The 22,785-nt window shown below is 37.3% G+C and overlaps 1 protein-coding gene across 1 annotated transcript in view; it reads left to right on the forward strand.

Annotated features, from left to right (window-relative positions):
* Positions 1-22,393, forward strand: part of LOC106895737 (connector enhancer of kinase suppressor of ras 2-like) — a 218,568-nt gene extending 196,175 nt beyond the window's left edge. The window contains exons 19-24 of the mRNA XM_014955349.1: positions 790-861; positions 11,867-11,937; positions 12,699-12,799; positions 14,227-14,734; positions 15,058-15,257; positions 15,632-22,393. Coding sequence (XP_014810835.1) covers positions 790-861; positions 11,867-11,937; positions 12,699-12,799; positions 14,227-14,734; positions 15,058-15,257; positions 15,632-15,847 — 1,168 coding nt within the window. The 3' untranslated portion in view covers positions 15,848-22,393. The remainder of the gene's footprint in view (positions 1-789; positions 862-11,866; positions 11,938-12,698; positions 12,800-14,226; positions 14,735-15,057; positions 15,258-15,631) is intronic.
* The last annotated feature ends 392 nt before the right edge of the window (positions 22,394-22,785 follow it).

Raw genomic sequence — 22,785 nt, forward strand, 5'->3', positions numbered from 1 at the left:
AGTTAAGAGCATCCAAGGAACAGCTTTATTACTGCCTACTTCCAAACAAAGAAAAACTGCCACTTATATGCCCTAGAACTTTCTGTATTGCTTTTGTGAAACTCAAATTGATTATAAGTACGGATTAAAAATACATTGTATGAAATTTAGGAAACATTCCTTTATTTTATTCTGGAGATCTTACAGTCATAAAGAAGTGAAGAAGTAAAGAGAATTTGAGTGCTCTATTTTAAATGTTGTCTCCAGTTGAATGCAAATACTGGTTATTCATCTTTATATATCTTCTCTTCCTCATTTATTAACAGCAAATAAAATTTGGATGAATTCATGTACACCTTCCAAATCAAAGTTACAATAAAGATACAAAACAGTTATAACATAAGTTGGCAGCCCTCTATATTTTCTTGAGTAGGACACAAACCACAGTCATCTAAATATGTGAGGATACGTGGGGGATCAAACTCTTACTCCTTTACAGAATTTCAGATTCACCCAAGAAGCTTTTAGATGTATAACATCGCTGGTTGTTGAAAGGATTTGCATTTCTAAGTCATTCAAGGGCTTTTGAAAATCTGCAAAGTACCAGTTAGGCTTGCAAATGTAGGTGCATTCAGGTCAGTAGGAATCCATCTGTAAGTTTATCCAGCAAGAGATTCAGGCTGAAGATTCAAAATGCCTATGAAACGTGTAACATACCGAAGAATTGTAGAGCAGGTCATTTTTGTGTATTTGTAGACAAACTGTCTGAAGGAAAATGCAATTTTTTATTCTTTGTGCTTATTTTTGTAGTGCCTTCAAAGCATGCCACCCCAAAATAAAAAGCTTCTACTTTGCAACAGACTGCCTTGAAGAAATGAATAGGTAAGTTCTGTATTCTTTATCATGGTACTCCAATAATTGAAAATAATATTTCACGTCACACAGAAATGCACTCTTGGAGCACGATGTAATGCTGATTGATAGTGTTCTCAGTAGAGTCCACTTAGTCCCCCCTTGATTTTAGTATGTACAGCATTACATTGTGTGGCTCATTTTATGTTTGCTGAAATTTTCTCACATGGCACAATTCTGCAAAGGTTGAAAGCTAGTTGTGTTGCTCTCATTAGTATGTTTGGGTTTTAATTGCTTATCACACTTTTAAACTTTCATTGATCAAGGCTGGGAAGATTAATGTGAAATAAAAGTCTCTGGCATATAAAAGCAGTGCTGTTGTGGTTTAACACCAGCCAGCAACTAGGACCATGCATCCACTCCCTTGCTCCTCCCAGCTGGGATAGGGGAGAGAACCAGAAGAGTAAAAGTGAAAAAAAATTTATGGGTTGAGATAAAGGCAGTTTAGTAAGTAAAGCAAAAGCCACACACACAGGCAAAGCAAAACAAGGAATTAATTCATTACTTCCCATGTTCAGCCATCCCCAGGAAAGCAGGGCTCCATCACGCATAACAGTGACTTGGGAAGACAAACACCATCACTCTGGACCTCTCCCCTTCCTTCTTCTTCCCACAGCTTTATTGCTGAGCATGATGTCCCATGGCTTGGAATAGCCCTTTGGACAGTTGGGGTCAGCTGTCCCCCCAGTGTCCCCTCCCAGCTTTTTGTGTACCTGCACCCTACTCACTGGTGGAGTGGGGTGAGGAGCAGAAAACACTTTGACTGCTCAGCAACAACTGACACACTATTTTTATCCCAAATCCAAAACATAGCACTAGCTGCTAGTAAGAAAGTCAACTCTGTCCCAGCTGAAACCATGACAAATGCATACGTACCAAAGCTCACACTGAAGAATATGCCCACACGATGGGATAAAATAGTTTTAAGGTAGCTCTGCTGATAATCCACAGTAATGTCACATGACCTGAAGCCAGACAAAAGCAATTTGAAGTGATTTTTTTTTTTAACAGGAATGGTATTGAACTAATGAGATGCGTTTATTTTTCATGCCAGAATTTAAAAAAAAAACTCAAACCCAAACCAAAACCAAAAAACACCCCTAAAGAACGCAACGCCCAACAACAACAAAAAACCCCAGTAATAATTTTATTCATTGCATCACTGTCCTAACAAGGAACATGAGGGAGACTAGCAAAGTTCAATTGTTGGCATTGCTGTGTGTTTTTAAATGTCCTTGGATGTGCTGGGAGGACATTCATCCTTGACTGGACAAAGCCCTGAACAACCTGATCCAACATTAAAGTTGGCCCTGCTGTGGGTGGGAGGTGGGAACAGACAACCTCCTGAGATCTCTTCTAACCTAAATTACTCTGTGCTTCTATTTTGTCATTCAGTGATGAAGGCAGAGGTTAGATAAAGTTGGAAAGTCAGAGTCAAATGTTCTACCTCCTTCTGTTACTTGAGTAATTTGTTTATTCCCAGCTGAGGTAAAAAGCAAGGACACATGGGACAATGTTACCATACTTTGAAGTCTTAAATCTTTCCTGGCACAGACTGCTAAAACTTCAAGATTTAGTTCTTTCTGTTCGCAGACTTAGAAAGACACAACTACCTCAGAATACAGGTGGACTTTTTCCTTTGGAATACTAACGTCCACAAACTATATTTTTAAATTGAACATCTATATTCTGTAATTTACATGACCCTTCAAGAAATAGTGTATTTGATGCATAGGACTGACTGTATTGAAACATTTCAGGGCAGTTCATCATCCACTGATGATGCTGATGAGGTTCAGTTCTCAGGAGCATCTCACTGTGGCTAGCTGTCATTTTTAGGATCTAAACTTGCTGAAAAATATTTTTTCCATTGTTAATAATGTTTCATTTATCAGAAATGTAACATGGCTGAGCTTTGTTTGGTCCAAAACTGGCATGAGGATCTTCTACTATTTTTAACTATGAATGGTTTCTCCCTTGATTTTAGCTGCTTCGATAGCTATGATTTGTTGAAGTGCCATTGATCATATCTTTCTATTATACCATAAAATGTTTGACTCAAGGAAAACCAGGAAGTCTTGACATACGTTCAATAAACTGCTCTTACAATATTCATTGATTTTTCTACACGGGGGAGCCAACGAAGCTGTCTTTATGGCAGTTTACAGCCTTCATGGAGAGCAAGAGTTGGAAAGGTGCCAAGATATATTTTCATATATTCTGTGATAGTTTGGAATTTACGAGAGCCTTTTTCCTGACATTTTGGGTTTTCTTCCCATGAGAAAAGACAATGGGTGAACTTCCTCTTGACATATTTTTATGCAGTATTTTTCCTTCAGAAATGCTGTTCCCATAGGGTAATTGTAATTCACTCCTCAGCCCGATGATGGATTACTGTGCTACCTCTGTAAAATCCCTGGGCATCCCCTGCAGCCATTACGTGCTTTCTGGAATACCTTCTCCCAGATACCCTGTGTGAAATTTGAAATGAGTAAGCAAGATTCATAGATGAAAACTGGATTTAAAATACTAATTTCACAAATCTCTCTCTTCCTAGCAAATTGCTAACCATGTAATCTGAGGAAATAGGGAAATACTCTGCACAGTACCTCACACTCCTGCTGCCACCACAAAATTTAACTGGATTTTCTGTGCTGACAGAAGGGTACAGAGGGCTGTGCTGAAAAGTAATGGAGTAAAGGAAAAAAAATATGGAGAGGAACATAGCATTTGTTTATTCACTATGTGGAAAACATATAGCCTTTCTTCAACTGCATTTACCACTAGCTTTTATTTTAACAGCCATTTTTACAGTTTCTTACTTCAGATTCCCTGTTAAATAATTTTTTCCCACTCCAGAATATTTTAACCTACCTTTAATATTGCATTGCCATTGAAAGAATTGCTTACCAATGGGTAGTAATTGATTTGTATGTAGCAGATAGAGTTACTCTCTTGTAGCTGTATTTTGCCTGCTGGGTTGCATGGTGCAGGCTGCAGTTTGCAAAATTGATGTTCATGCTGTTTTGTCAGGTCTTACATGAGCATAGTTGTGTTCTTAGAAATGAATTAATAATGAAATTGATGAGCTCATCTTTCGCTTGCCACGGTCACGAGGTACTCCCAGCCTGTTAAAGGCCTTATTTCCCAGAAGTGCTTTATCTATTACCATATCATGCATAACCTGTTCATGGCCTTAATACTCCTAAGGAAATCAGCATGGAATTTAATATTCAGTTGTTTCACAATATCTACTTTATTTAAAACTTTCATGTGATTGAAGTATGCGATGCAGTGCATTTACAGTCTCCTCATGGACTCCAAATATTAAATTAAAAAAGGTTCCTATTTTAGGCTGAATAATTTGATCACATTTGATTTGAATAACTGGGTTAACTTTGCAATTTTAATAACTCCAATAAATTTTTTGCATTCATTCAAAAAATATAACAAATATCTGCTAGGCACTGAAACAGAACGATGATTGATTTTGTAGGGGTCACTTCCAATGTTTTCCAAGTAAAGATCTGAAAGATTCTAACATGATATTTCTCTTAAAAATAAACTGTTTGAAAATTTAAGTATTCTGAATTAAATCTCGATTGATTATAAGCAAATTTCAGGGTGCATATGCTCTGTATTTTTATGTATGGAATATAACAAAGTGAGTTACTCAAGGCTTTCCTTAAACCATCCTGTTTATCACTGAAGTTCATTCAGCTGCCTTCCTTAAATTTGGGGCGTGTTAGTCTCCTTTACAGATCTTGGCCAACTCAGATGGTAGGCCAGTATTAATGCATCTTTTACAGTTTTTATTTTCTTTCAAACTTATCTTACAAATAAGCTAACACCTAGGAAAAGATCTTGACAGCTAAAAATTTCAGACATGTGCCCATATTAGACATTGCCGCTCTTAAAGAAGAGTTCCTGGAGAAGCGAGCAGGAGAGTAATCACGTCAGATCTGTCTGTACTAATTTAATAGTTCTTTAAGAAGTAGAGCCAAGTAAGTTATTAAAGAGCTCTTACTTCCCAGTCCCTTATCAGCTGAAAAGTAAAGAGATAATGCAGAATATGAAAGGTACCTTTCAAATAGAAATCCCTGAAATGGAGCTTCCCAATGGTGTTGTAAGTAAATAAACACCAGGTTTTCCCATTCTTCCTTTATGTTCCTATACACTTGTTTCAAATCCAGGAAAAATAGTCTGTGCCTGAGGCCATTTCAGTCTTCTAATTTATTGTTCTCACATAAAAGCTCATAAGTTGAAGCACAAGTAAAACAATTTTCTGATCCGAATTAGCTGCAGGCCCCAGAGAGTGGATGAAACCATGATGGATATGGGAGTGAACAGTGCAATAGTAGAGCTCCAGTGCTCCATCTGGGCAAAATACTACACCAGGCATTTCTAGTACAGAGCAGTAAGTCTTCAAAATGTCCTTCTTTTGGCTAGCCACCTAACTCCTCCTTTCTACAGTTTATGGGCTACTGCCATAGCCTTGTGAACTACCATTTCCCCCTTAATAAGTTTGAGAACCACAGGCTTATACCATTACACTACAGGAGTTCAAAGGAGTTTACAGTACACAATTGCAATTATCCAGTACACAATCCAAATTAGCATTCAGGTGTGAATTTATCCCTAATGCACAGAAGTTAGGATTTGCATTGGCTTTCTGTATTAGTTTAAATTACAAAATTAACTTAGTCAAATTGTGCTGTAAATAATACCATTTTGAATTGTTACAGTTCTTCTGGGAGTCAAACAGTTCAAGTGCACTTAATACAGGAGATTTTGTGATTACAGTACTGTACCTCTTAGTGATGAATGCACATGCATTACAGTCACATATTGTGGTGTTACACCAAAGGCACTAAGTTAACATTGCAAAATCTGAAGTTTTTACATAATTAAATAAGTTGGGCATTTAACGGTATTCCAGTTGGGTGAGGGTTTGTGACTGTTTTAATAAATTTTTTTAGGGCTTATTATTGGTTTTAATTGCAATTATAGTCTCTCATAAAGTTATTGTGTGCATAATCTCCATGATACACAATGATATTTATACAGTGAGAGAAATGCTATTTCATTTGTTACCAGAAAGATAATTTATTTGCTACAGAAGTAGTGACCTTTTTTGTCTATCATCCACTGGGAAAAAAAAGCCCTAAAACACCAAACCAGACTTGTGACTACAAAGGCATAGTTGTGCATTTGATTGACAGGGTGAACTTAAAAAAAAATTTAAAAAAGTTAAAAAAGATTCCCGTTAAGTGCATGAAGTAGACACACATGCAAAGAGGGCATAAATTGCTATGGTTCACTTGTCAACTCTTACGCTGTCTGGGGCTTTTTTCATATTTTTCCAGCCTGACAAATCTAATAAGACAATGCATGAAACAAGATCAACAGAGTCATGTCAAATTATCAAATCAGAGAGTACTTACGGTTTATCCCGTGAATGATTTTACTTAACAAATTCCAGCAACTGTGACAAATAAAATAGTAGAAATACAGTCTGCTGAGAGCTGATATATTTGGAGAGATGAGGTCATTGAGAAGACTCTGCTCAGCTTTATATTTCACTGTGAGACATCAGTTACATTTTTGGGCTTCTTCTGTATTGAGAAAAATAAATGCATGGTTTTAGCCATACCTATTACAGGAACCTTTAGTCTGTTAAATTAATATATTACCTGTGTAATCTTAGAAAACAGTGAAAATAATTTACCTTAGGAACCAGACCAGGAAACATACTGATTTTTTTAGTTGTCCAGTAAGTAAGAAGCCAACATAAGAAGTACATAATAAATTTAAAAATATAATTTTGTATTGCAAAGAATTTTGCAATGAATTCCAGAATCCATTTATCATAGTGATATAATACAAAGTTTTGAATCAGAAAGTAAATATAAATTGCACTGAATAAATTCTTTGTATGAAATAAAGGGTTCAAGGGAATCTGTATTTTAATCGACTTAAAGATAACTTGATTAAAAGTCAGATTTCACTTCCATTCTGGTTTTTGCTTTTAAACAAATAAGTGTAGATGCAATCTCAAAAGTGAAGAAAGATATATTCTTGCTTTGAAACACTTAGAATATAAACCTAAGGTGACATACAAGTGCAACTATTAATCAGTTAAAAGATGCAAGACAGGAAATACATAACTATTTATTTATTCTATCCTTTAATGCCTCAGTATTTCATGGGTTTCATTTTTAAGGGAACATTTAACAGAAAGAAATAGTGAAAGTGGATAGACGCTTTCTTGAATTTATTTCTTGTCAGGATATATTGTTATTTACTTTTTCACCTGAATTAAATAGTTTCTTCTATATAGCAGCCGTCTTGTCTATGCAAAAAGTGTATCCAGTGTTAAGGATATTAGCATATAAAATTTATTTGAACCACAGAAACTCCCTGCTTCCTGACCCGTTCTCAGTGGATTTATGGTACAGTTTTAACTATAACCCTAAAAATAACAGCCTTGCATCTATTTAAAAAAAAAAAAGTTACCTTCTTGTCTTGGTTTTTTATTCTCCTACACTAAACATAATAGTTCTTTCCAATTTATTGTAACTGAGATTGTCCAAGTGGTTTTGGGTTTGTTACCTGTGCTGTTTTACTCTGGGCTGTAGAAAGGAATAGCCAAGTGGGTGAAGTCTGATGCCATTGTGAAAACTACTGTTACCTCAATCCCAGAACCTCAGACTGACCTTGGGCTGGCTCATCACCCTCCTCGGCAGGAGGAAATTATAATGCTTAGTAAACAGAAACTGACTCCATTTGTACAATGGATGATGGCATATTCTTGTTTTTAATATAGTGTGTTATGACAGTGAAGCTGTATGAAATTGTTTCCCTGGCTGTTTGGTCCCCTTTAACATTTTCCAGTCTTTTCATTAAATGATCACGAAGAAAATGTGCTCCTGACAATTCAGGGCATTTCAAGCATGACTCACTCTTCAGCATCAAGTTTTGATTATTGTCACAGCTACTTAGTTCATCAGTGCCCTCAGTGCCTTTGTAATCATCACTTTCCAGGCCTGGGGGCAGAATCAGACTCTCAGGAAAGGCCCTGGGCTGTAATCCCCTGGTACTAACCAGAATTATCTCAGTAAATTTAACTTAACTTCCTACCATGCAGCTCTATTTTATCCCAAAGCAATGACAACAGTGCCTGTTTGTAATCAACAGAATTAATTAAAGCCAAGTCTGATTTATTTAGAATTTAAACCATTGAGGCAAAGTACAAAACTTACTCATGTATTTAGATGACTTGATGCTTACCTTTCCCTGCATTTGGTTCACTAACGTACAGGCAATAAAAAATAACAACACTTCTTGGTCCCTTATAAGTTGTTACCATGTACGTCAGTAAAAGAGATATTATATCTCATGGAGATGATGTACAATATTGAAGGTGGGATGTTGTAGCAAAGTATCTGTGGGGTTTTTAGTATGGCTCTGTGTCATCACAACTAATCCTATCAAGAAGCAAAAGCCCTTTGATTTGTCAAGCGGCCTAGACTCAAGCTTAGTGAGACGTGCTGTTCAAGTTGCTTAATTATCAAAAGAAATGATTTGTTAAAATTATTAAAGAAAAAGGTAGGGTTTTTTGGAGGAAGAGGAGTCCAATTTTCTGCCTTGGGGGGCCAAGATATATATGTGTACATGTGGGATTGCTATACGTGTACCTGCCAGAATATCTCATGTCTTTTTGTGATCACATGAAATTCAAAGAGCTATTAGAGGTACAAATATATAAACCAAATTAGACAAACGATCTCCTGGGTTTTTTTCCACTGTAGCTGCTTGTCAGTGTAGCATATAGCCTTGCGTTGCACGACTGTCAGTGCAGTCATCTGTCCCTTATAGAGCCCAGTTCTGGCACTCCCATTGCCTTCCTGAAACCTGACATTTGCCTACAAGGCATTCAGTCCAGAGTTCAGAACCAAGTGCCTGAGTTTCCAAGCTTTCCAAAGAGAACTTTTTATAACCCTGACTGCCTGTTTTCTTAAAAATGAAAGTGGTTTGCTCATCAAGTAAATTCATCAAGTTTACACAGTGTTCCTTTTGAACTGAGTTTGCATTTCCTTGGAAAAAAAAAATTGTTAACTGTAGGAATAGGATCTGTGATCTCAGCACTTCTATAACTCCTGATTAACCTCAAAAACACTCACTCGTGCCTTTTTTAAAGCCACAAAACGTAAAATTGAGACTTTTTTTCTTTTATCAGAATAGATTTTACCATTATAAGCCACTGAATGTCATCAGATAACCCTTTTGTTGTCTTGACAAAGAGCTAACTCTAAATTGTGGCAAATGAGGTAAGAAAGTACTTGTAACTATAGCTGGGGTCTTCTTGCCCTTTAGAAGAGAAAAGTCTGAGCAGTCTTAGAGAAGGAAGATTACCTTCTGCTAATTCCAGATTTGGACATTGAGGCCGTATGAGTAAAGCTGATGTGTATGCTAAGAATATCTTGAAGGTTAATATTAACGCTTTGACTGTTACCTACATAAGCTTCCAAGATTTGAAAACCCTCAAATTAAAAATGAGCAACAAGATAACTTTGGCAAGAAATTTAAGACAATAAAAAATTCCATGCACCGACCACGAAAACAGTGGAGTCTGTTTTAATTTTGAAAATGGTAATGAGTCCTAATTTATCATTGGTGCTTAAGCAGAACCTTAGTTGATGTCACTGAGGCATTCAGCCTAATTGCCAAAGGCATATGGTAAAGTATGACTAAAACTACTTTGCTCCAATGCAAATGAGTTTAGGACTTCAGGAACAACTGTTGAAAAAATAGTTAATACAAATGCTTAATAACGAGAGAGGGTATGATGTCATTTCAATTACTGCAATAAAGAATATGCCTTTCAAGAGAAGCAAATGTCAAGTGATCAGCATGCCGTTTGTTGAATGAAATTATGCTGGTGAGCACTGTGAAAGAGCTTTTCTGTAGTTCTGTTAATCCATTTGAAATTTGCTTCCTTCGTGCTAAGGATGAGTTATTGACATGCTGACACAGTGTCTCTGTAAGCAGTCCTAACCCTGCAGTTGATATTTGTGAAAACTAACCATCATTTCCATTTTTGTTTCCAATTTGCTCACTTCTGTTTTCATACTGAAAGGCAAAGCAATATTCTTGTGCAATTATTTATATTTTCATAGTTTTGCAAGTAAATTAACCCAGTAACAATTCCGAGTAGGTAGTAAATGTTGTTGTCCCCTTTGGATACTTAGGAAAGTCATAAGATATGTAGAACGATTTGCTGAAGGCCGTGCAATGAGTCAGTGTTATATCCAATATTACAGATTAAGACCATTGCTCTGAGCAACTGCAGAGTGTTGCTTGGAGCAGGAGATCGATACGTGCTGAACTCTGTGCTATTTTTAGCAGAGGGTTCACTCTTCCTTCATTTTCTGCCTCCTTGCTGTGTGTACCATCTTCCACGGACTGTGCTGTTAGACCAATAACACATTCACAGGGGTCCTTAGAAGCTTTTTCCCCTGTTCTCGTACAAGCGGGAAGAATTACACTAAGTAGTTAATGTGTTCTAATCGGCAAAAAACTTGCCCTTATGATATAATATGTATTGTTTACTAATACCTTTCTTGAAATCTTTGAAAGATGTTTTTGGCGTGATACAATTCATCAACCAAGAACATAATTATTAACAAATGCTATGTTGCCATGTTAAAATAGAAAAAAGAGCTGCTTCTAGAAAACACTGAAGTGCAATATACCAGGAAATTAATGACATAGTAAATAATACAGTCGCTCAGTAAGGGAATACTTAAGAATGGATCCCAATCATTACAGGTGTCTATTAATAGGGCTTTTTTCTTTGGTTATGTTTCCTTGTTGATGGAAATAAGCTGATTCTTGATTTTCCATGTGCTGAACATGAAGAAGTGACTGTGTTAATTTCCTTTCTTCCTGTTTTGCAATTATATATTGCACAAACATTCAGTAATCTTATATAAAGAAAACTCTAAAGGTATTTCCCAAAATACACCATAATATTTTCCTAATGAAACAAAGAATCTTATTTTTGATCATATTAATTAATTTTGGGGCAAAAAAGAAACCAGAACATCCAACGTGGAATGCAAATATTGAAGTACTTTAAATTTACCTAGTCTTGTTTTAGAAACCTAAGATTCTGTATTTAAAAAAATAAACAAAGGAAAATAATGTTTATATTGCAGCTCAAGAAACCTAAAAATTTCTATCACCAGTATCATGAATGTAGCAGACCACCAAATAACCAGTCATAGTCTGTTTCAGCTTTTTGAGTATACAAATCTAATGCAACTTATTTCCTAATTCAGGTTTTCATAGAATTTATTATTATAACTCTATCTTAGTTTGTAGTATTTTGGAATTCATGCAAGTTCTTGAAATGAATAGAAGTAGCAATCAGAATAAATGCAATATGCTCCTTTATGTGATGTCTCTGAAAACCGTTCCACACAAATTGTTTGCAGATGAAGCTTAGAGAGGGTTTGAGTCTGCTCAGGTGGAGACAGAGCTGGACATTCTTTGTTCTATATAGACTATTCTAAAAATGCTGTTTAGTCATTGCTACAGTTAGAATATTACTCTGTAGGCTTCACATTTTCTTGATGACACAAGGAAGACAGATGTCATGATTCTTCAGTTTTCTAGGCAGCAGAATAAAATGCATTGAGTCTGATACTCCACTAGGAAAACGTGCTCCAGCAGATGTGTATAGAAGTCCAGAAGCACATCTGCATTATACATGAACTGGAACATTCCTCACTTAAAATTGTTAACCACAGAACACATCTGAATCAGGATTTCAATAGCCTGAACAGTGTTCAGTTTTTGGAATAAGCATTATCTCTGACTTTTCCAAACGTTAAGAATGTGTGTGCCCTCACGTTTACACTAGATGTTCCTTTTAAGAATCTCTCTTCCTCATTGTTTATTGTTCTATTAGATGGATGAATCGTTTGGGTCTTGCAGCAATTGGTTACACCCCTGATGACAAGGATATTCATCCAGATGAAGGTAATGCTTCAGAGATTATAATTAGAAGAGAGCAGGGAGTACAGAGCTGTTCATTATTTGAACAAAGTTGGAGATGTCAGAAATGACATCTTTATTAACGTATGTGCCATATCTTATAAAAATACCATTTTTCATAAGAATCCATATCCTTGAGGACCTCTATTTATTTGTGCTACCACCAAAGTAAATAAAATAAATATTTAAATATTTAAATATTTAAAACAAGTAATAAAGAGAATGCAAGGTTGAGGGTGAGGTGTGATCTCCCAGATCAGAGCCATCAGCTATGCTCGTCACCCTAGAGCAAGTGAAGCTGTCACAAACACGGGTCAAAATGTGCTTTAGAACTGTATCTGCATCGCCTGAGCTCTGATGCCAGCCTTGCCTTTTTCACCATCGCCCGTGGTGGAACCTCTTATATTAACATAATTAAATTAAGTGTTGAGGCTCAGCTCTACTTCAGCATCTAGAATGAAGTTGCACTTCAAAATTCTGTGACCAGAAGCTGTTTTTTATGTACAGTGGGAGTTAGGTGCTGACCTGCTTTCTGTAATGCTCTCCTGAAACACTGGAAGGTTCTTCCATGTATCTTGTGTATCTTAGGTCCCGGACATTCTCACAGGTCTGTTCCTTAGTGGCTGCCAAGCCACTTCTGTGACTGTGAAATGTTCACCTTTGCATGCTAATGATATTTTTAAAATGTGGGATCCGGTTTCTTGTTGAAAAGCACATGAGTGAAACCCGGAATGTTTTGTTAGCAGATTACTGGAGTGAGAGCGACCAGGATGACATCGACGGCTCTTTAACCCTGAAGCAGGAAGGCTCTTCAACACTGTGTGACTCCTATCATCGAACACCCTCAGTGAGTTACAAATATTGCATTTAACAGTAGGTCACAAGTAAATATCTGTGTGCCTTGATTTGCATTTTCCTTCTTTTGAATTACTTAATTACCATAAAGGCAGAACAATGATGGGTCTCATTGTAAGAATGAAATTACTGCTGTTCCTCATGAGCTAAGGCCTGAAGGATTTGATAACAAGGCAGATACAAAGGAAGGAGAGGTAAATCCTTGCACAGATATGTCACCAGACTGTAAATATGACATTTTTTTTAGGATTTGGGAGCTTACACCTAATAATAAGAATACTCAAATGTTGACTTGACTTCAGAATATGAAAAGAATGTGGTGACTGGAACAGTCTGCATTAACTGACACTGTTTTACAAGTATGATATGGGATACTGGATGCTAGAGGTTAAGATCAGAGCACATTCATGAGGTAATCATGTTTTAGTAGAAACTTCAAGAACATGTCTTTAGAGGCAAGGGTCTTCTACAAAATAATTGTTGTGTACAATACCAAAGTAGTGATAGTGTTTTCTGTTGGTGTCATAAGATGTTAAGTAGCTGATAAAAATGCTTCTAATATATTGTGTACAGACAGGTTTTGATAACTGAGGGGAAAAAAAATTACGTATGTGAAGAAGCTCTAGTAGCAAATAAGAACATTTCTATTATACAGACCATAGACAGGCTGTGATAATTACTCTGTTTCTCAGCGCAGATAGGACTGTTCTCTATTTTTCTTTCAGATTTTTCTTCAGCGTGAATGACACGATCCTCACACAGCCAGAACCAAAGAAAGAGTGACTGAGACAACAGCATCACATGGGTGAAGTTCAGACTGATTTTCACCCATGTGATGCTGTTTTATCAACTGGGATACAGGTTAAGCCCCTCCCTTTCTGTTTTTCCACTTTTTTGCCTTTCTCTTTGTTTTTGAACTAAAATTATACACAGACCCAGCAGAATTAATTGAAATAATTTGAGAAGTTCAGCAGTCCTGCAAAATTCAAAAAGCTTCCTGGGCGCTGAAGTCTTTTTTTTCTATTTGGCTGGATACTTATGCTCTAAAAAAAAAAAAAAATATTCCAATTATGGTTTCATTTGGGGACTTCATGTCTTCACAGCACACTGCTGGACTGAGTGTAAACTGGACAGGTCTTCAGAAAACCTGTACCAGGATTATACTGTTCTTTCCAGCAGGAGTTGCTCATGGGCAGAGAATGTGCAAAACAAGAATAGGGAGTGGTAAAAACTTAGCACTTGCATAAAAGATCTCACTGCTAGTTATGTTCTGTTTACCGAGGTTCACATTATGACATACTGAAACACACACATCAGTCCATTTTATTAGTATACATCATATAATGTCTATGTTACAGTCATTTTCTTGGGTCTGTTCAAAACATTGTCTTATAGTCAGATGCTTTTGTATCTTCTCAGGTGAATTCTTCAAGTCCATTCCCTGAAGCCAAGCACGGTAGACACTTTTCAAGTGAATCAACGTATTCTCATTCTTCTGCCGAGGACTCTCGGCAAGAGGCAGCAGGAAGCACCCACTCCTCAGGATGCAGACCTCCCTACCGAGAAAGACGCTCCTGGCAGGATCTGATAGAGACTCCATTAACCAGTTCAGGGCTCCATTTTCTGCAGACTGTTCCTCCTGATGCAGAGTACACGAGTGGCCGACCTGGAATGTCGCCTGACAAACGAAGACAGGCAACGCTACCAGTACAAAGGCGTCATAATTACGAGCAGGATGGGCCTTTCCCTTTGGTGGGATGTCAAAGGGGACACAGCTCCCATAGCAGGCCACAAAAGCAACGTAGTCAAAGCCTTCCCCGAAACAGAGATGTCAGGGGCAAGGGACGCGTGCAGTCCATAGAAGGAACAGATGACAAGCTGGAAGAGAAAGTTCCTATTAGAAGGCATAATAGTTTCTGTGCAGAAGGTAAGATTTCTGTGGTCCTCTTTACTGCCATTGAAAGCCAGAGAAATATTGCCATTTTTCTCAGCAAGGTTGTTGTGGTTGAACTGTTACGTGTTGGCAAATTCATCAATCACTACACAGGAGCTTGCACTTAAAATGCTTGGATATAGTGTTAGGAATATAGCTTTGGGACTGATCAAAATGTTCTTGTTTTACCAAAACAAAACTGGAAGACTGTGTTACAGGGCTCCTTTATACATGAATTCGCAATACTGCTTCCTCATTTTAGAGAATTCATCTGAATGGTTAAATTTGTTGTTAGAATTCTTTATCTTTTCTTTCAGAAAATGTAAAAGAGATTGGAGAACATACAGATGGTCTGCAAGAACTATACAAATCTCTGGAACAAGCTAGTTTGTCAGCCTTTGGAGAGCAGCGTCCTTCCACCAAGCAGGAGTTCCGCAGGTCTTTTGTAAAGCGATGTAATGATCCCATTATCAATGAAAAGCTTCACCACATCAGAGTTCTCAAGAGCACTTTAAAAGTAAGGCTTTGTCATTAATTTTGTGTATAAGCAATATAAACTAGCAAAAGTATAATCTCATAATGTTTTCAATGCATGAGGCTTTCTTTGAGCTTTGGAATTAAGTTTCAAAGAACTAAAAATACTTGAAAGCAAACATGTTCCAGCTTAAGAAAAAAATATATTATTTGGTATTCTTTGTAGGCATGTTGTAGAAAGTGCCAAGTCAAACAGTTTAAACTGTAATAGTTCCTAAATATTGGTAAAAGATCAAGTGTCCATAGTAGTTTCCCTAGCACTTTGCATTAAAATGAAAGAAGAAATGAAGTGGCGAAATACAAAATGTGACCTAAATTTCACTTTGCCATGTATCGTGTCTTTCTGGAATTTGACAGGCGAAGGAAGGAGACCTCACAGTTATCAACAGCCTTTTGGATGATCCCAACTTAACATCAAAGAAGTTTAAAGATTGGAAACTAAAGAACTATGAATTTTTCCTGGACATTTGTGAGTACAGTGCTGCTGTGAAATCTCAAAATGGAGCCTCTGAACTGGCAACCTCAGCACCAATGCTGACACACACACACTCGTTCATTGAAACTCACGTGTGACAGAACTCGTATCCTGAATAATTGCTGGGTGCCATGAAAAAGCGAGTAAGACAAACACTGTAATATTTATTGATAATATACTCAGCAGTACTGTAAATAAGTTGGGTAAGAGACTAGCGCCACAGGATGCCTACTACATTGCATGATATGACAATAATATTCTTTATGAATTTTTTTTGTTTGCTATTATCAACCAATGTCCGTATCAAGCTCTGCATTAGAAAGAAGAAGTGCAGAAGTGTAACTGAAAATAAGTACCAGTATATTTAAAGTACTGTACTAAAACTAAGCTTATAGTATGAGGTTCTACTATCATTTTATATATTTAGATATATATAAAGACATATCTATGTATATAAAATGTAACACAGTAGTTGACATTTACTTTTAAAATGCCCTAAAGTTCACATTTTTCTTGAGAAAAATAAAATTAAAACATAAATACATTGGCCACTCTTAGAGATGAACGTTTATTTTTGCAACATTTCCAGGTAGTGACCATCTTTGCAAACAAAAGGACAGAGTTATCAAAATGTAAACTCAATCCCTATAGTGTGCCTTAAAATGTACACTGTACATCTAGCAAATAGATCCCAATCTGGCCCTATGGGCATACTGTACATGCCATTTAGATACTGTGTTTGTAACGTACTGTGCCTGCCTTTGAAGTGAATGAACATAAGCAAGCAGGTATGGCACAGAGGTTAAGATATGAGTAGAACAATGTTGGTTGTTCACTAATGCTGCAACTTAAACTGATTTTAATATAATTTGAAGTATTTCATGGTGGAAGAAAAACATCTGCGCTGAATATGGTACATACTGCAGGTTTTCATATTTTCTTCACTGTGAATTTAAGTGACACATGACTGTGAGTCACAAAATTAAAAAAAGCTCTGATACTTCAAGGATGAGAATTTTAAAAATCCTGAACTAATCAATTAAATTCTGTAATAGAGTGACATCTAGAGCTGAGTAAATTATTCAAAATTATATAATGTCTGGCAATAATTTTTAACTGTTAGTAGTAGATTAGCAAGTGGGTGAAGTTATTCAATACATCATTTGAAAACCAATCTGTATTGATTGGTTTGGGAAGACACGCAAGTCACATAGTGTATTTCACTTCCTTGCCTGGATGAGAATGATTTCTAAGAATCAGATTTTGGAGAAAATACTTGTATTCTTGGAAAGAAAAAAAAAAAAAAGTTTGCTCTGAATGGTAGTGAATATAAATTTCAAACACCCATTCATGATTTTCTTTGACTATGCTTGCTAGAATATTTCTAGAAAGCAGAACCAAGGGGATGTGAATATAGTTGACGTCATTTCACTTAAACACAGATATTCACTGAACATTTTTTCACAAGATAAACCTAGCCATCTCTCATACATCAAGAACTGTAAAATTCATACAGTTCAATGTAACGTAGGAAAAAACATTATCTCAATGAGGTCCTAGTATCAGAGAGAGATTTAATGATTCACACAGCCAGAACTGGGTGAAGGCATGCTGTTTGTTTAGCTCAGTCTCCACAAAGCAGCTGTGGTGGGTTGGCCTCGACTGGCTGCCAGATGCCCACCAAGATGCACTCACTCCCCCTCCTCAACAGGACAGGGGAGGAAATATAGTGGAAAATCTCGTGGGTTGAGATAAAGACAGGGAGGTCACCTACCAATGACCGTCATGGGCAAGACAGACTTGACCTGGGGAAAATTAGAATCTAATTTATTGCCAATTAAAAATACAGTTGCATAGTGAGAAACAAAGACAAAACTAAAAACGCCCTTTCCCCACCTCCTCCCTTCTTCCCAGCCTCAATTTCAGTCCTTTGTCCCCAGCTTTTCTACCTCCTTCCCCCCTCAGTGGTGCAGGGAGATGGGGAACGGGGTTGCAGTCAGATCATAACACTTTCCTCTGCTGCTCCTTCTTTACACTGTTCCCCTGCTCCACTGTGGGTCCCTTCCTATGGGGTAAGGGCCCCATGTTTGTAGTTTCCAGACCATGCCCAACATGGGAGCAGCCCCATGTCTTTTCTCAGAGAGGCCACCCCTGCAGGCCCCCTGCTACCAAAACCTTGCCATGTAAACCCAATATGGCAGCTGAAGAAACACAATTCGGATTTGGTTTTTACTCTCATTTTCACTGGCATTTATTTGAACCACAGAAGATGCAGTGATCAAACAAGTAAGAGTCTGTACCTATACAAGATGTTATTAGTAGAGAAGTATCACTGACAGCTGGTTTGAGTTCTTCACATCCCACAGGCAACTGAGTCACAGCGTCATTGCAACAACTGCATAACACCATTTGGATAGATAGACACCATGAAGGCATGTTTGGCCTGCTTCAACAAAGTAATCAACTCTGTAATTAAGAATCACTGAAGACAATAGCTCCTTAAATGCACTCACCAGACCTTAATCATATTTCCATTGCAGTAAACAGCAAAACACCAGTGACTTCAGAGGACCAGGATCACGTTGTATGCATTTTTCTTGAATATTAAACATGCACCTCACGTTCTGTCTAAGCACCTGAGGTAATAAAAAAGATAGAGGCAATAGAGAACAACAGTTTGCCACCACAGGTTTCACCAATATTGGAGTTGCAGTATTCATGCAAAATGTAGAAATAAATTGAATTGTATTTACTACGTGAATTTTGTAGTACTGGACAACTGAATAGCGGAAGCATTCATAGAATTTGCCTAGCTTTTTTTCGTATCAGACCACTAAAAGCTCTATATTTCACTATTTTTTAATACTATCCTTCATATAATGTGGGAGAAATACTACCCAGTGAAGCAAACAACAGGGTAAATTGCGGAAGCCGTTTAGAAACTAGTTCATACTGTATATGCAAACAGATAGTCACAGAATTAGCTAAATGGACTGAACTTTCTATATTCATAAAGAAATTTAAACACACCTTTTGTTTCAAACCCAAAAGATGGTTTGTGCTTTCATAATAAAAGATCTGTACAATTTTAAAATACCTTTCAAAAAGGATTTCAAATGCCATTGTATTGTAACTCAAGACAGAAATGACAATTGCCCACTAAGCATATTCAGTGAAGTCCCTAGAAAACAAGAAATAAGCTAGTTCTCTTCTCAAATGCTACTTACAGATACAGCTGAAAATTACAAATATCATCAGGAAGGTGTATTTCTCAAAAATAACACAAATAGTAAGGAAAATATACAATCTCAATTTTCATTTTGCAAGGTTGAAAAAATACATATTTCTGAAATATGAGTAGATGAGATGAAAAGTTGAGAAATCATACTTTCGCTCAGCTTATCTTTAAAATCTGTCATGAGGTCACCTTTTCTGGAATTCTGCGAGTCACAGGTGTCTGTTCTGCTCTTGGAGAGCAGTTCTCTTGAAATATGATTCACACTGAATAGTCAAGATAAATTATCCAAGAGATTCATAAGGTGAACTGAGGTACACTGAAAAAATCTCCTGTAATGGTGTTAGGATTAACTGGGAGAAAAGTCTGAAAGATTTGTCTAGCATTGCTTATGCCTTAGAGCGAGCAAAATCTAATGGTTAAATTAAGCAATACAAAGACTTCATTCTTTCACAAACGCCAGCTGGCATTTGAAAGTCATTTCACAAGAATTTTGTCATACTTTTTGCACGTGTACTCAACTCTATACTACAGCCCTCCCCACCACCAGTTTCTTCTTTCTGGACATAGGTACTAATGTAGCTCTACTGTAGAAAGAATGTACAATTTCTCCTTAGTTTTCCCAGAGGGAAATGGTGCATTTCTAGGGAAGACAGAAGGGTGTGGGTTGTAGCAATGGCTTTTTGCTTGGGGTGTGGGTTTGTAGATTTTCCACGTACCACATGCCTTAGCCCACTGGGCTTCAAATCTCACTGGAGACAATACACCAACTTCCCTGTTGCCAAATTATATTTATTTACCATGAATATAAAAAATAGGTAGTAACAGGAAAGACTGAAGAAGCAATATTAGCTAATTAATTTATATCGAGTAATAAAAAGTTCTTTTCCTTTCAGAACTTTTTTCCTCATTAAAGCTAAGGTTCAGAGAAGGTTTTTCAGGTGAGCTACTGCAGGGACAGACTCCTTGTCTGCTCTTACCCCAGACGAACTCATGGTGTGGCTGAGGCTCCCAGTGGGGTTAACTGGGTGTGCACCTGGAAGTCAAACCTGAGCCATATCAGTTGATGAATAGAAACTGCATTGTTATTTAAACAGAAACCAGTAAATTGTATTTTCTTAGTTCATTTTAAAAACTATTTTCTTCACTCTTGTTACGTATAAAGCATAATGATGTACTTCTGATCAGTTTCATAGAGTAATTCAGGGAGGCAACTCTTTATTCTTGATAAAACTAATAGATGAAGAACCATTTTTTAAAGCTTAGTTTCTATGTTTTATGGGTGATAGCAGACTTCCGCATTCAGAAAGAGGATTACAAATAATATTGTTTAAGCTATTATCAGTTTTTGAGATAGCTGATATACTACTGGGACCTACTCTTAATAAATATTTTAAAAATTCAGACAGATGCTGCCTGTTATGTTCAGGAAAAGAACCATATTCATTCTTAATGCAGGCCAGACAGATATATCTTTATTTTTATCAAGCACATACAAGTGTTAAAAGTGACAATTAGGGACTTTGCTGTATGCATTAATGCCACTGTACGAGCAGTATTTGAAAGAATGCAATGTTGTAAAAATGATAAAATCTGTCGACAAACTGTTGTTTGACCAACTAGGCCCTCTAGCTTCTGTCCTCACATTCCTAGAATATTGTTCATTCCCAGGCATTGGTGAGGGTATCAATACAGATCTTTTTACTGACTGTAAATGCATCTGTCCGAATGCTGCAGATTAAATAAGGATGCCACATTATACATACTAACTCTATTGCATTTTTTTCACTAGCAACCATGAAACAAATATGTCTTAACAAATCATGTTCACTGGCCAAAATATAAGACCCTGTTACCAGCTAAGACTTCTGTTTTACTGAGAAACAAGGATTTCAGCTGAAAAATCTGAGAGGAAAACAGGTTAGGATATAAGAGAAATGCACTAGTGTTAATAAACTTTTTACATTTGACACATACTGTATTACAGAGAAAAATATCCTTGTAAGACCATTAATTGCTGGGCCATAGGTGACTTCTGTCTAGTTTACTAAAGTAGCTAATAAATCTTGTATAGAGAGCCTTTTTTAGATAATGCTTACATGTATGAAAATGTATGACACCCTTGTACTATGGCTTGCACTTTACTTGCATTAAACTGTGAAGTAGGCTGTAGTAATGTCTTTGTATATTCAGGGGTTGAAATACCAAAGCACTGGAGTATCGCACTGCTGGTGTTCAACCTGTACTGTTCATTGAATCTGAACGTGCTGACAACGTGTGTTTTGAAAACCCCACTAACTCCAAATCTTTAGCAAATAATGCTATGGGGTCTCCATGGTCTTTGTTTCTTTGTAAATATGAACATTCTTACTGTTTCTGTAGCAATAGGAGGTTATAAACCAAACTTTCACTAGGACTGTTTTCAATAACAAAAAAATCTATAGCGCCTTGTATAAAAATCATGGAGACTCCATGACCTGTGGGCATTTTTTGTTTACAAGCAGTATGTATATATGTATTAGAGGCAGAACTGTTATTTATCACAAAACTATATTGTGGATTATTCTTTCTAAAATAAATATGTTTTTCTGTCATTATAAAAATAAGTATTTTAGAGCCATCTTGAAAAGTCTGAAGTGTGAAGGCTTCACATACTAGCAATCTTCCATGTTTCAGCCTTGTTTTTCTAATTGGCTGTGAGATGACCTGAGGAAATGGTGATCCACCTCTCCGTGCCGGGGAAAAGGTCCGAGTCGTGTCACAGTTTCTGAGCATTCTGCAACTTTTTTATAATCACCATCTTGCTTAAGCGCTTTAATGAGCAGATGCTCCCCCGCTCCCGTAGTAAAGTCCCTCAGCTCATGGATGCTACAGAGAGAGAAACCCAACTGCTCTAGACTAATACAGGTAAAACTAGGTTTCAACCCCTGAATAATACAGTATTTCTTCAGTTTCACAACAGTATTTTTAATTTTATACTTGTCTATGTTGAGAGATGATCCAATAGTTTATATAGGCAACGAACGTTAGGTTTCTTTTTTCCCTCTTTTCAGATGAGTTCTGTGTGAATTACTGTACCCGGCTGCGTTTTTTCTATCACAGATTATCTTGGTAACTTTTTGTGTGTCTACAACGAAAATTTATGAATGGAAAACTTCACTGTGTGTTGCTCACTGGGCATATACCTCATGGTACATTGCACAGACGTGTAAGTTGTAAGTTGCACTGCAACATTAAAAAAGGAACATATTGCTCTTTTTTCAAAGATATTAACTTATTTAAGAGATATAGTCTGTACATTATTAAAAAGAACATTTATTCTTCCTAAAGTCAAACAAAGCTTTTGTTTTGGGGAAAAAAAAAAGTTGTAAACTTCAGTTGTAAATTTGGACTTCAATAAACGAATTACCTGCACTTAAGTTTGGTGTTGTGGAATCACCTGTCATTAAGGAGCGCGGGCGGCGCCAGCGGGTGCGCGGAGCGGCCGGGGCCGCTGGGGGGCGCCCTCTCCCCGGGGCCGGACCCGCTGTCCGGCGGAGGGTTCCTCTGTCCGCTTGGTTCCTCCGCCAAGGCCTAGGCGGTTTAACCGGCGGGTTTCTCTCCGCTTCGTGTTTTAAAATGGCGACATTGGGGATCTGCGCTTTCCCGGCTGAAACAGAGTTGGCGGTGGCGCGTCCTGGAGCAGGTGCCGCGGAAGAACATCTCCCCGGCGGCGGGGAGAAGTTCTCCACAGGGCTCGCTCCGCGCCAGCCCCCCTCAGGGGCACGTTCCGCTGCGGACAGCGCTGCCGGGGCACCCGCG

This window comes from Calidris pugnax, unplaced genomic scaffold, assembly GCF_001431845.1.
Source record: "Calidris pugnax isolate Ruff unplaced genomic scaffold, ASM143184v1 scaffold38, whole genome shotgun sequence".
Lineage (NCBI taxonomy): Eukaryota > Metazoa > Chordata > Aves > Charadriiformes > Scolopacidae > Calidris > Calidris pugnax.